Consider the following 16,021-nt stretch of genomic DNA (forward strand, 5'->3'; position numbering starts at 1 on the left):
ATTATTTCTGAAAGTAGATTTATTTCCTCTATGAAGTGCTATTAAAAGTGGCATAAATAATTTGGCAAATGGAAGCACGATTGCATAATTTTTTTTTTTAAAAAGGGTGGGCCAAAAGAAAATGTGGGGGGTATGAATGAAAAAAACTGTTTCTTTTGAGAGAAATGAGTCTTCTTTTCTTCTTGATAGCATATTTTCTGTCTTCCATGGGAGGTTGCATATCCAGAATCTTGCTGTAGGGCTGTATCTAGGATTTTTTTAGGGGGGGCTATTAAAGGATTTTTTCAGGTGTAGGGGTTCAAAAGAGCTTTAAAAAAACCTATCAAAAATTTGTGTGTATTATTTTTTTACGTTTTTACAAGTCGGACAAACATTTCAGGAGGATCAAACCCTCAACCCCCCCCCCCTCTGGATACGGCCATGTCTTAGTGGCATGTTCTATCACGGGAATATGTGATTCAATTTCCCTGTTGCTGAAGATTTTGGGACTTATACTGAGAGGATTTTGAGCAACATGTTACCATCAGTGGATTTTAAGTAACCAATAAGTAATGGAAAAATGGTTCATATGCTGTTTGGAAAACTGTGTTATGTAGCCCCATCCCAGTAAATCTGTAGCTCACACCAGCCTCCCTCCTATGCAGAATACTGTGATAGTGTCTCCACATAGTCGTACTGATTCCTTTTCTTTTTTTTTCTTTTCTTTTTGTATGTGAAACTCTATTTAAGTGCTCTTTTTCCAGTAAAGATGGCATGCTGGAGCTGGAACTAATTCCTAGATTATGAGAGGACGTGTCGGGTGGCAAGGTCAAACAAAAACAATGCCCTCTTTGATTTTAAGAAACGACAGAAAGGTGCTAAACAGTCGTTATAATAAACATCGGGACAGTTTCAAGCAATGTTCTACGCCTTACGCCCTAGGCTTTCGAGAAATTGTTATCATTAGTTCGAATTCTTTTTCTAATGTATATTATCGTTTTCCCGATTTTGAGTGCTAAATTATGAATCTTTGAAGTCATAAGCTAGTTGAATTAGTATCATCCTCGGTGCATTAATTCACCTTCACCCATAATTTATTGGTTGTACGATCCCGATAAGATCGTAAAATTAAATTGACTGCATCAGAGCGTTTGCTTATTTTATATATCCTTTTTTTGGTTGGATGATTTGTTACAAATGGGTGTTCACCGAGGAGAGGAAGGGTAAGCTTCTTCAGAACGGATTGTAAGTTGTAGTGCCTATTTCAAGTAGCAAAAGATTGCATCACATCAAAGTGTCGTTTTCTGCTGCATTATATCGTAAACTCTCGTCAGGTGTAATTGATATGCTGGTTGGCGTTTTTTGTTTTTAAGTATAGAACTGGAACTCATCTAAAAACAGGGATTTGTAACAGTATATAATATGAAAGAGAGCTTAATTTTAAATGCAGAATAATAATGTTAAACGCTATATATCCATAGCCAAACTCAATGTTTACAGGAAAGGCAAGTCCCCCTTTCCCCTGTATTTAAAGGACTCTTGAAAAATCCGACTGGAAACATATGTTTAATAATCAACCCCCCCCCCTTCCCTTAACGCCCAGAACACTGTGTAGTATTGTATATTACTCCATTGATAAGTGAAGCTTGAATAGGACGCCCAAATATAGCATCAAAGGGGTTTATAGGCCGGAAAATACTTACCCTTTTTCTGTCTCCTATGAATTGGGTTGCGATTTTGCAAGCTCCGCAATCCTAGGCTACACTCAAGCGAGGTGAGAGTCATTGTTCGCAAAACGGACGACCACTTGTGGGTACTCCTTTGCAAATACGGTTGCAATTTTCTAGCACCGTTGCTGCCACCGGAATTACTAAAAAAAAAACGAAGTTTTTAAACCATTTGGTATTCTCAGCTGAAATTTTGTTCAAAATTCAGTTATCATTCCACAAGTAAATAATTTAGACTTTTTTTACTGAGCAATAACAGGTATTAAGATACCTTTTTGGTTGGATGATTTGTTACAAATGGGTGTTCACCGAGGAGAGGAAGGGTAAGCTTCTTCAGAACGGATTGTAAGTTGTAGTGTCTATTTCAAGTAGCAAAAGATTGCATCACATCAGAGTGTCGTTTTCTGCTGCATTATATCGTAAACTCTCGTCAGGTGTAATTGATATGCTGGTTGGCGTTTTTTGTTTCTAAGTATAGAACTGGAACTCATTTAAAAACAGGGATTTGTAACAGTATATAATATGAAAGAGAGCTTAATTTTAAATGCAGAATAATAATGTTAAACGCTATATATCCATAGCCAAACTCAATGTTTACAGGAAAGGCAAGTCCCCTTTCCCCTGTATTTAAAGGACTCTTGAAAAATCCGACTGGAAACATATGTTTAATAATCAACCCCCCCCCCCTTCCCTTAACGCCCAGAACACTGTGTAGTATTGTATATTACTCCATTGATAAGTGAAGCTTGAATAGGACGCCCAAATATAGCATCAAAGGGGTTATAGGCCGGAAAATACTTACCCTTTTTCTGTCTCCTATGAATTGGGTTGCGATTTTGCAAGCTCCGCAATCCTAGGCTACACTCAAGCGAGGTGAGAGTCATTGTTCGCAAAACGGACGACAACTTGTGGGTACTCCTTTGCAAATACGGTTGCAATTTTCTTGCACCTTTGCTGCCACCGGAATTACTAAAAAAAACCGAAGTTTTTAAACCATTTGGTATTCTCAGCTGAAATTTTGTTCCAAGTTCAGTTATCATTCCACAAGTAAATAATTTAGACTTTTTTTACTGAGCAATAACAGGTATTAAGATACCTTTTAGTAGGTCCCTATTTCTGGGGGGGGGGTTCTAGGATCTAGATTGAATTTGTACTTGAATGGAAACAATAACAGAAATATTTTTTGGGGGGAAGGATCCAGAGATTAAAAAAAGACGCGAAAATGGACAAGCTATACGAAAAAGTATGAGATATCGCATTGGAACAACTAGATATTTAAGATTCTGGGGGCGCACGAGCCCTTGTCCCTACGTGCGTGCGTGTGTGCATACGACAACTTCGCTCCGATTGTACTAATGTCTATGTTGTCCTCTTCTTCAAAGGCAGATATTTGTAACTTTGTATCTTTATGTCATTTTGTCTCTTGTGTGTCTTTCTTTAAAAGTACCAAGCGCGTCAAAATAAAAACGTTTTTGTCCCCTGAACCTATCCTAGACTGATTCATAGCTGAAACTGTAATTTTCAAAAATCTCTCTTTTGATTGTTTCAAAATTGTGTATGTTTTTAGAGCAGGACCGCTTAGTTAGCGTTGCCACGTTGAGTCGTGAAAATGAATAAACAACGCTAGTTAATCGAATTTGACAACACTTTTTGACAGTGAAAAGTAAACATTAACCTATGTTAACAACCAAAGATGCTTTCATCTGTACCTTTTAAAAGGTAAGCTCTACCTTTTAAGCTGTTTGGTAACATGCGTTTTTTGCTTATTTACGCTCGCTATTATCAAAAATTGCATAATTGCATGCGGTGGTCTTTTTCATTCAAAAATTGAGCGCAAGATTTTTTTAATTTAAAATATATATGGCTGTTTAAGTTTCCACTAGGTGCTTCAATTCTTGTGATTTTGTTCACTATTTTTGTAAATTTAGTTGTTTATTCTGCCACTACAAACAGCCCACCGCCCTCCCACCCTCTTTGAAGATGACGACCCACTATTCGCTTGGCCCTAGACGGTTGGCCAACAAGGACAATCTTTGGCAATCTTTCGCCCTAGACATCTCATCCTTTCTCTCATTATAGCCCTAGAAAGCGGGACTGAACCATATTTTTCGTATAGCTTACTATTTGAGTCAGTCGGTCGGGTACCCAAGGCCGTATTCACGGGGTGTTGGTTAGGGGGTTTACCTTTTCCCCCGAAATGTTTGTCCGACTCGTAAAAACGTAATAGAAATGAATAACGGGGATACCGTAGGGAATCTATGACAGGCACGCCACGTGCCTGGGTAGGGAATTGAAAGTGCCGAAACCCTATGGGCAAGTGTGTATTCTCCTGATGATCCCTTGTGTTGGGTTGCTGCCTCTGAATTATTTGTATTTTTTTTATTGTTTTTAATATTTGGTAAATGACGACTTATACTTACTTACGACACGACTGCCTGTTCATGGATTATTCTTTGCGGTTGATTGTCTATGGTTATGCTGTTCGACCTATGTAATTGGATGGATGAGTAGGGTTAAGGCCTCATTCAAGTACTGATCTATATTAATAATAATAATAATTTATTTCTTACCCACTTACAAAAGGGAAAAAGTGGAGTACAAGGAGAAAAACAAAGAACTACAATTAACACAAAGAACACAAAAAACACAAAAACAAATAACACAAATATAAGAAGTAGAATTACAAAGGAGAATTATAAGAGAAAAGTATAAGAAGTATAAGAAGAAGCATATGAAGAATTACTAAAGTAGGAAAACAGTCTTCCTTTCTCCTTCTGTCTTTTTTTTTTTGTTCATATGGTTTTTTTATGGTGTAGGTTTATTTCTGTGTTTGTGCTGTTGCATTGGTGATTTCTTTTTTCAATATATATATATATATATATATATATATATATGTATGTATATATATATATTATATATATATATATATATATATATATATATATATATATATATATATATATATATATATGCTGTTTCGCCTCACGAATCTAAACAGCAAACTGAATATTTGACGTTTTCATTTTGAAGCTCTTATACATAATGAGTATCAATTTTCAACTGGCTTATTTCATGCAGCCCTTAATACCAAGCTAATATACACGTACGCCGAGGCAAGGATCTCAGATTCCATAATCTCCTCTTCCCCCCTCCCCAGAATATTGATATAATTTTTTAAGTAATCTGCTTTGTTGTCAATCCATTTGTTTATTTTTACTTTTTTCGAGTTTTTATCCCTCTCAGATACGCTCCTGTGCATATACCTCTTGCATTGTATCGAATCCGCAAAGAATTCCAAGGAATATAATGAGATGCTGCATCTGGTGTTGTCAGTTTTTGTCATATGAAGTTGAACATAACTAATTTTTATTGCCAATTGAGAATACGATAATTTTTTATAGGCTAATGCTGAGAGGCAGCGTTGTTGCAAAAATTTGCAAATCAGACATTTATGATCACTATTTTCGAATTTAATTGGACAGGTTAATGTCTTGTTTTGTAGACAGAATGCAAAATAATACAAATCAACTTGTGGCCAAATGATTTTATGGTTCTAACTGATGATTTGTATGACTTTGATTTATTCTGAACTTTATGTTTGTTTTTATTGCTTCTTGGAGAAATAATAATTTAAAGAAAAAGGGATACGGAAATTTTTTGCATACAACGTGAATATTATTGTTCTACTAGTGTCTTTGCTCATTGTCATAACTAGCAATGTTACTCAGGACAGGCTATAACAGCAGTAGATAACTCGGATTGAATAATTTTTCCGGGATCAGTTTACCACTGGAAATTACGACCTTTGAGGGCGGTAAGTGCAGCATTTTTGGCCCTTCAGAGAAGAGGTCATGGTTCTCCTATAAGTAGCCTCCTTCTATATGTTTTTGTTTTAAATTGTTTTAGGAGATAAATCAAGTATTGATTTGGTTAAAAAATTACATAATGATAGATTATTCATCTTATATCTACCCATGCTCTGTTTTCTTTTCCATCTTCCCCTTATTCCTGTCTCCTACTTTCTCTGCCCTTTCTTTTCTCCCTTTTTTCACTTCAACACTTCCCTTTCCTCTCTTCATTCCCCTCTCTCTCTCTCTCTCTCTCTCTCTCTCTCTCTCTCTTCCTTTCTTTCTCTTTCTCCGTCTCTCACTCTCGCTCTGTGACTCTCTCTTTCTTCAGCTTTCTGATTTGATCACTTTTCTTCTTAGTTTCTTATCTATTTCATTTTCAGATTTCGTCTTTCTTATCGGTTGATTCTTCGAGAGAAGGAGCTTCATTTTAACATAGGAGTTTACAATCCGAGCAAAGAATTGACGTTTAGTTTCAATTTATTACTTCATACCTATTTTAAAGTTCCAGACGTACGACGTTCTCAAGTTACCGGACTTCACGGATGTACATTTATCGATAAGGTAATTTTTTTCATTAAATACTTCATTTAAGGATATACTGGGTGTCTCGAGCCCCCACTATATCCAAGTCAGAAACTAAGAAAAAATATTCACCTTTTTTTTATTTCCTTAATTTTTCATGAGTATGCAAAAAAGTTTAAATTGAGGGGGCATTTTTTTCAAACTTCAAATTGTTTGTATTCCTTTCAAAAAGTAAAAGGACATTTATTATCTTTTGGTAAATGAAAATATCATGTTTTTTTTTACAATGACAACCTTTTCTTTTTTTTTTTTTTTTTTTTTCTTTTTTTTTTTTTTTTTTTTATCAACTCTCTGAACTGAACATTTCATGTTTACTGACTAAAAAAAAAAACTCAAAATAAATTTCCTATTGTCAATGAATATTTAGGATAGGGTAAGATACCCAGTTGTCGGCCATCTATTCCACTCTTTAACGGAGAAATCTTTGTAAAATCTCTATCATACCACCTAGAAATTGGACATTTCACCATTAGATGTGTCAAAGTCATGTTAACAAGTACGTGATTAGCTTGAATATTTGAATGAAATAAGTGACATTTTCAGCTTATTCCAGTCTACGTGTGAATATTCATCCAACCTTGCTGCAGCGGGGATCGAACCCTGGTGCTCCTCATTGCTAAGCGAAGCATCAATCCACTGTGCTACAACAGGTTTTAAATATTTTAATCATATATAACACTCACAAACACTCACAACACTCACAAATATATTTAATCATATATAACACTCACAATAACACTCAAATATAGTGATAGACAACACTGAAGCCTGATCTTGGTCACGGGCCATTGAGCCCTTTGGGATATTTTTGTTTATAAATGGATGGATATTGATAATAAAAGGAACTTGAACTTGAACATTTAAAGTTATATTAAAGCATATATAAAAAATATAGTAAAAGCATGATTAAAGCTTAATCATGGAAAATGTTGTCTAATCTTTGATACAGGATTTTATAGTTTGAACAACTTATCCTAATGACAGACAGTCAACCTTGGTTGGACTTGATCTATGGCAAGTGCTGTGAAACAGAATAATTTATTTATATAGACTCGAGTGTAAAGTTAACTATTTTCTAAATCCTAATTTTGAAAGACCATATGTTTATCAACATAATTTGTCATTGTTGCAGTATCGACCGTAACCTAGTAAAGAATGAACTCTAGCCCATAGTAACCAAGAACTAAAAAAATGTCTTAAAAAAATAAAAATAAAATTTTAAAATTAAGAAACAAGCTGTCATATGAGGAAGAATCTCCATTTGAAGCTGATTATGAAATGTTTTAATATTTTGATTAATATTAATGGTAAATGTTTTCGAACGTAAGGCTGTTTTTTCTCGAAATATACCTACATACCTGTAATAAGAATTGTGCAGTTGGATCAATGAAGTGGCAACCCCTTGGCTGTAACAATTAAAGTCAAATATAAGGATATACTTTTCTCAGACCTGAAAGATACTCAGGAAAAAATAACACCCAAATCTAAGAGGTAAGAACGAATACGAAAAAAGACTGGAAAAACTTACAATTATGTGAAAAACAAAAAACTCATGGGAAAAATTGTAAAAATATTAATAGTTTGAGCGGGAGGGTGGTGAATATCTTTTGTTAGAACATATTTTTTTTTTTTTCATTTAATTGATTTAAAGTGTGATTTCCTTCACTTTTAAACCTAGAAAGTGCGGCTGTATATCAAAAATAGAACAGAGGTAGAAACCTGTGAATTAAGTAGAAGAAGTAGAAGGCAATAAATTCTAAAAAAAAATATCAAACCAATTAGTGAAAAGAGAACTGTAGAGAAATCACATGTTTTCACTTGGTATGGTGGCTCTTGAGATCAGGCACATGCCCAGAAAATTTTCAGAAAAAAGGGCGGGGCAATATTTAAGAACACAAATTGGTAATTTGACTAGGAAGTACCATGAAATCCAAGGAAACTTGGGATTTCAGGGGGCAAGGGGGGAGGTAACTTTAATTCGTATGATTATTAGAAGCTTTAGTGTACTTTTTCTAATCCAAGGGCTTTTGATTTTCGAGAGTTTTTGTAAATTTGCAGACTATGCTACGCTGCTGGGAATCCCAAGTTTAGGCAAGAGTTTGAAATGGATATTTAGCCTTAAAGGTGAGGGATGGGGGGTAGCGCCGTATCCAGGATTTTTTTTTGGAGTGGGCTACGAAAGTAGATTAGTGATTATCAAGCTTTGTATGTGTAAAAAAAATTTTACATGTATTTTTATCACTTTTTTACAAGTCAGGCAAAATTATTGGGTGGGAGAAGGGGGGTAACCTGGGAACCCCATGAATACGGTCATGGGGGAGTACAGAATAATATAGATATTGCTTCTCAACATTGGTGGTATACAGAAGAGAACAATTTTTTTGTAATATTTAGCCTCTTCGCAAAGGACTTGCTTGGCTGCGGTGTAAGTGCTAAAGAAGAGTATGTAACCCCCGAGCCGTATTTCGCGCAGGCCTTTTTTAGAACTACTGTGCAATCGAATTTCGATCCGGAATTTCTTCGAGTGCAGAGTATTTAGAAACTATGAATTCTTCTAATCCGGGGGGTTTCCGACTTTCCACGGCTTTTTTTTGCATATTTTAGAATACTGTATTTTTTATGGAATTCTAAGTTCAGTTGACAATCTGGAATCAGTGTCCCTAGCCATAATGATGGGGGGAAGGGTCTGTGGATGTCCAGATATCCACAAAAGGGGTCGTGTGCGTTGTTTCACAGATGGGTTTTATGTTAGAGCATCAAGTACGTTGTATGGAGGCGGGTATTTGAGTTAATAACCCCCCCCCACCCATTTTATGGATATCCTTGTCTGAAGTTAAAATGTTGACCGTCACCTTCGAAAAAAAAACAAATTGAAATTGTTTGTCTTGTTTGGTGTGGATTTTGTTTAGTATAAAAAAAGGACAATAGCTTGAAGCGCTTACTTATCTTTTCTGTATTCTTATTTCAATTGTCGCAATCTTTGATCATATGATACGCTGCAGAAACTCTTTTTATGGTAAAGACGAAGGTTCAGGCGGTTAGGTTTCCTTGCCAGATGTATATTTAATTACCGCAAAAAAGCAAGTACATGTCATATGTAAGAGTCAATCGCTTTAATTAGTTGTCAGACCGTAGTTTCCTACTTATTGTAAAGAAACATCATGGGTTTTTTGTAAATGTTTAAATTAGTCTTTTGCTTTTTTTTTTTTTTTTTTTTTTTTTTTTTTTTTTTTTTTTTTTTTTTTTTTTTTTTAAGAATTGACTATTCTTAGCCGATGAAAATTATTATAGTCAGGTGCATGCAAATAACTTAAGTTTTTCTTTTTGAACTGTTAGAAAATTTACATCATCACTAATATTTCTTTTCTTACTTAGGGAACCAATTTACGAAAATAGAGGGTGGAGGTAAAGTGTACTTTTCCAAATCCAAGCAGGAGTAATTTTATTGTTTTTCGATTCCTATCAACGAAAATACACGTTTTTCCCCTTGAAAATACAAAATAATTTTTTTGTTTAATCTAGGGAAGGGGCCATTGTCCCTTCAAATTGTTTTGAATTCAATTGTTCAAGTTCTTTTTCTGATAATGCTCAATTTGTTGTAATGGAAAAAGTTTTGAAATTAATTTGACAATATTGTAGAGAGTATCCGGAGCAGAATATTCTGGGAATTTATTTGACAAAAATTGCATTGTAAAAAGTTTCCAGACCGAGATATTCACAAATTTAGTATACTGAAACAGGTGGATTTATTCCGTTTTTGATGCTACTTCTAATCAGTGTTCACCTTTAAAAGTTTCTGGGACAGAACATCCTCAACTTAAGAAGGTTTGTTCTGAAACCTTTATATCTTGTAATTCTTTGATCTATCTCAATATTAAATATAAAAAAAAAACTTTTTCCATGAAATAAGTTTTCAAAAAAAGTAAAGAATTCCGTTAAACTAAAAGTGAGCAAAAATAAAATAATCTACCAAGCGTAAGACGACGACAAATCAGCCTCGATGAATTATGAAACCCAAAACGAACAAAAATTACATAACCGAAATAAAAATAAATAATCGAATCAAACTCAAAACGAGCAGAAATTAACATGAGTTGGGCTCAAAACCCAAGGTAATTTGCAGTTTACTGAAAAAAGTAAAAATGAATGTGCATTGTAAGTTTAATATAAATATGCTCACATTTATTCCTTAAAATTTTTATATTTGATTTATTAAAGTTCTCAAAGTGAAAACATAAAAAAAAATCGGTTAAGTGCAAATTGTATTCTGGCCTTGTGAAGGCCTAGGGGTACCTAGAAAAATAATCCATCTATGCACATTGACAGCTTGGATACACTTACACTCTTTTGATTGAGATATATTTTAAAAGGAGGATTAGCTAAAGAAGGAGCATCGAATGTCTGAACATAACAACCCTCAGTTTTTCTTGCGATACTGCTGAGATACTGCGATACTTGAGATACTGCGATACTTGCGATACTGCGATACTGCGATACTTTATTGCCAATCAGCATACACACAGTGCTTTTTGATTTAATATTAATTCAACATTTAGTTTTTAAATATAATGGGCAAATTGCAGAACTGTTGAGGGTCGACCTACGCAACATCCCTACTGATGGTTTCAAGATAGTTCAGCTGTGCTGAACAAAAAGGCTATCTTAACTCTTAATTGGAAATGTTTGGAAAATTATGAGTTAGAGGAGGGCTGATTGTCAGTATCAGCTGAACTTCTATGATAGAGCGGCGCTGCCTATGATATTGCTTATATGTCCTTTTAATACTTGCATATGCATAGTTTTTTTTTTTTTTTTTTAATTGAAACTCTCCCTAAACATTAGTTCCAACTTAATGCACAAACCAATTCTTAAAATACGCTATTTTGACAGTCTTATTGCACATAGTGTCTTTTGTTAGTTCGAATTTGCCATCAATATTCTCTCAAATTTTACCTTCATAGACTTAGCCTAAATAGTACTATTATCACAGTAGTTTCGGTGGTATTAGAAGTTGTTGCAGTGTTAGTGTTGTATTAGCAGCAGTAGCAGCAGAAGCATTATTAGCAGTAGTAGCATGTGCATATTGTCCTTTGGTCAGTTGAACATCGCTTTCATGATGCCCCGGAAGTTTCACCTTGACATGTTATGCCATCCAAAATCCAGGCCGTCCTGGCCGAGTGGGTTGGTGCGCTGGATTCAGGATCCCTTGTCTGAGAGGGCGCGGGTTCGAATCCCAGTGTACCCAATTCTTCAGTTTGGGACGGGGGTCAGTGGCGTGACTCTGTAAGCATAGTCAGAGTCGACCCAGCTCTAAATGGGTACCTGGAGAAATCTGGGGAAGGTAAACAGGAAGGGTGTGCGAAAGCACTGGATGGCTGGCCCCCAACCCCCCATTGCACTTCCTGGCTGAAGGGCCAAGAAACGGAGATCAGCACCGCCGGTACGGACTGTAAAGTCTAATGCCGTATCCTTTACCTTTTTTTTACCTTTTTTTATCCAAAAAATATTGTTGACGCTTTTGACACCCTTTTGACGCCCTTTTTACCCTAATACTGTAAGCCTAACAAGTTGTTGCAATTGAAGTAGTAGTTGGAGTATTTTAATAGCAGTAGTAGCTTATGGAAAAGTGGCAGTGGTGTTAGTGCTAGTCGTGGCATGCATATATAACCCTTTAAATATTGTTTTTATGTGAGTTTTTTGTCAATTGATCTTCCCCTTTAAATATTCTCCGAAAATTTCAATTTAATACCCAAATCAGTTCTTGAGATAAGCCCTTTTGAAAATCTACATGCGCATAGTGTGTTTTGATTTAGTTCAAATTCTCCCTCAATATTCTGTCAAATTTTATCCTTCATACGTGATGAACATCCCACTCATGATCCCCTTGAAGTTTCCTCTTTATATTATAGGCCGTTCAAAAAATATTGCTTAAACGTCCGTATCAGCGATCTGTATACACATAGTATGATTTGATTTGCTTCAGTTTTCCTCTCAACGTTTCATCAGATATATTTTTTAATATCCTCAGCCTTAGTAGGACTCGCTACAGAAGTAGCAGTTTTAGTGATAGTAGTAGTAGTAGTAATAGTACTTGTAGTAGCAGTAGAAGCAGCAGTAGTTGTAGTTGAGGTAACGTGCAAATACTGCCTTTTTACTGCCAAACACGACGTGTTTGGGGGTTTAGCTGCCCTCTGATTACTTTGACTCTCAAAAAAGGGTACTAGAAATTCAGATTGCCAATCCAATGAGCCCCCTCCCAAGTATTTACGACCGCAACTCTATAAAAAACCTTATATGCCCTCGGGGAATAACTTACAACCCTTGCCCTGAGAGCTTTGGGGGCAGGTCTGTCTTCCTCAAAGACATAATTTCCAGACCCTTCAATTGCAACGAACAAAATTGTTATCTCGAAATTTTGATTGGATTACTTTTTACTCTTAAAAAGGGCACTATAACTTCCAATTGCAAATCAAAATACCCCCATCTGAAGTTTATAGGACCACCCATACCATAAAAACCTTATTTTTCCCTAGGGCATTACTTAACACCCTATCCCAAGGGCGTTGGGGGGTGTCAACGCTATAGGCATTGCTATATGTTTTTTGGACTATTTTGAGCAAAATCGCTCTCTCACCATTTTATTCAGATTTGTTTAGTGGATAGAGATATTTGGAGGGGAGGGAGGAAGGCTAGCTGCCCTCCATCACTTTTGACTCTTAAAAGGTTTAGACTGCCCTCTAAAGTTTCTACAACCATCCCTTCCATATAAACCTTAAATGCCCCTGGGTATCATTCACAACCCTTGCCCCAAGGCTCTGGGGGTTTGTTTAAGCCCTAAAAGCGTTTTTATATGACATTTAGACTCTTTTTCATAAAATGGCTATCTCAAAATTTACATTAGAAGAATTTTGGGACAATGTACAACGTGAGTATAATCGGGGGGGTTGTTGCCCTCCCATCACTTTGACTCTTGACAGTGGCACTAGAGCTTCTGATTACCAGTGAGCCCCCTTTGATGTTTATATGACCACGCTTTCTATAAAAAAAAAAACCTCATATGCCCCAGGGCATAACTTACAACCCTTGCCCTGAGGGCTGGGGGTTATTTGTAATCCTTGAAGACATAACTTCCTTACCTTTTAACTACGTTGAACAAAATAGCTGTCTCAAAATTTTGATTCAAAGTGTTTGGGGAAATAATGAGCGTGGTAGGGCATTTACCCGCCGATCACTTTCGACTAATAAGAAGGGCACTATTCCTCTCAATTTCCAATCGAATGAGCCTGTTTTATCTGCCCCGTGGGCATGAATTATAACTCTTGTCCCCAAGGCTGTGGAGGGGGAGGGTTGTCAGCTTCAAACACATGATTTTCAGACCATTCAACTACGTTGAACAAAATGGCTCTATCAAAATTTTGATTGAAAGTGTTTGGGGAAATGATTGGCATGAAGGGGGCTAATAGCCCTCCGATCACTTTCGACTATTAAAAAAGAGACTAGTTCTCTCAATTTTCAATTACGTGAATTCTTTTTGAAGTTTCTTCGACAGCTTCTTTGATACGAAGTACCCTGATCTAAGACAGACAAACAAACCAAAAAAAAAGAAAACGATGATAATAATAATGATAAATAAGAATAATATATTGTGCCAACATCGATCTTTACTTAGGCAACGCCATTGCACTGCCTATGATTCAAGTGTACTTAAGAGGTTGCGCTTAAAAGCTAACTCTGTCTCGTCCACTATATATATTAAATAAGAAAACAATTTTTTTTTTTAACTGAAAGTAAAGAGCGACATTAAAACTTAAAACTAACAGAAATTACTCCGTATATGAAAGGGGCTGTTCCCTCCTCAACGCCCCCTCCTTAAGCTAAAGTTTGACTCTTTTTCTCAACTCTACTTTTTAAAACAGTAAAATATTTTAGCGTAAAGAGCGGGGCGTTGAGGGGGGAACAGCCCCTTTCATATACGTAGTAATTTCTGTTTGTTTTAGGTTTTAATGTCGCTCCTTACTTTCTGTTAAAAAAAACTTGTTTGTTTTTATTTAATTTTTGAACGGTTTTGGATCAATGCATATTTTGATTTTGGCTCTCCGCACATGAATAATTAAAATTAAATTTGCGTAATAATTTGTTTTTTTGGCTAAAAGGCTTTCTCATTGTTTCGATCGGACGATTTTGAGAAAAAAAGGAGCCTGGGATTAGGCCTAGTTACCCTCCAATTTTTGGTTACTTTAAAAGGCAACTAGAACTGTTAATTTTACGAACCTTTTTATTAGTAAAAATATACGTAACTTACGAATTAAGTCACATAACGAATTTCTAAATTTGTGTGTTTTTATTACGTACATGAGAGGGTTCGCCCCCTCGTCAATGCCTCGCTCTTTACACTAAAGCTTAAATTTTGTCCCAATTCCTTAATATTGGGAAGAGGTGAACCCCTCATATGCGTAATAATTTCTGTTCGTTTTAAGTTTTAATGCTATTCCCTACTTTCAGTTGAAGAGACTTTTTCATATTTATTTTTTCATTGCTCTTTAAAAAAGTGCTAAAAAAAAAATCCTGCACCCCCTTCATGGAAATTCACCTTTCCATGACAAATTCCTCGATGGAAAGTTCCCCGCATAACCCTCTCCCCTCAACCCCTCCAAAAAAAAACCTGAAAGTGTCTGTACGCTTCCCAATAACCATTACTATGTGTAAACACTGGTCAAATTTTGTAACTTGAAGCCCCTCCCATGGGGACTGTAGGGGAGTAAGTCGTCCCCAAAGACATAGTTTATATGTTTTTGACTGTGCTGAAAAAATGGCTATCTTAGAATTTTGATCCGGTGACTTTGGTAAAAAATGAGCATGGGATGGAGCCTAGATGCCCTCCAATTTTTTGGTCACTTAAAAAGAGCACTAGAACTTTTAATTTTCGTTAAAATGAGCCCTCTTGCGACATTCTAGAACCACTAGGTCGATACGATCTCCCCTGGGGAAAAAAACAACAACAAAACAAATGGACACGCATCCGTGATCTGTCTTGTGGCAAAAAATACAAAATTCCACATTTTTCTAGATAGGAGCTTGAAACTTCTAATGTAAGATTCTCTGATACGCTGAATCTGATGGTGTAATTTTCGTTGATATTCTATTACCCTCAAGAGATGTTTCTCCCTATTTTCTAAAATAAGGCAAATTTCCTCAGGCTCGTAACTTTTGTTGGGCAAGACTAAACTTGATGAAACTTATATATTTAAAATCCACATTAAAATGCATATATATATATATATATATATATATATATATATATATATATATATATATATATATATATATATATATATATATATATATATATATATATATATTGTTTGTGGCCAAACTTTTGTGGCTATAAACTCTAGAGTTTGGTTGAGAGACCAGGGAACTTTCTTTGGCTTAGGTAAGCATTGACTTTCCCTCAGCTTACGTGAATTTAATATCTTAAAAAATCGTGATATCTCGTCCATTTTAAGCGTTTTCAGTTTTTGTGGCCAAATTATACAGAACTGATTTATTGGCCTTGCCGTAGCCTGTAGAGCTTGGATAAGAGATCAGGGAAGTTGCTTGCATAAGGAAAGTATTGAGTTTTATCCTCACCTTAATGGAGTTGCATGCCTTAAAGAAACATCCTATCTCGTCCATTATAAACTTTTTTAGTTTGCATGGCAAAAATATTTCGGATTAGTTGGGTGGTATTGTCATAACTGGTAGAGCTTCGATAGGGGATTTGAATCGATGACAAAACTAAAAGTCGACAGCTACTTTTCCGTAATTCTTAAGAAAAAAAACATTCAACTTTTCTCCTTTTGCCGGATATAGTGATATTCAGTCTTAATGAAACTTACGTCA

The 16,021-nt window shown here is 35.6% G+C and overlaps 1 protein-coding gene across 1 annotated transcript in view; it reads left to right on the plus strand.

Annotated features, from left to right (window-relative positions):
* The window catches only part of LOC136031005 (uncharacterized), a 62,397-nt gene that overhangs the window by 25,423 nt on the left and 20,953 nt on the right, over positions 1-16,021 (plus strand). Inside the window, exon 2 of the mRNA XM_065710168.1 lies at positions 5,938-6,118. Within this exon, the coding sequence (XP_065566240.1) occupies positions 5,938-6,118 (181 nt within the window). The remainder of the gene's footprint in view (positions 1-5,937; positions 6,119-16,021) is intronic.

Source organism: Artemia franciscana, chromosome 9 (assembly GCF_032884065.1).
Source record: "Artemia franciscana chromosome 9, ASM3288406v1, whole genome shotgun sequence".
Classification (NCBI taxonomy): domain Eukaryota; kingdom Metazoa; phylum Arthropoda; class Branchiopoda; order Anostraca; family Artemiidae; genus Artemia; species Artemia franciscana.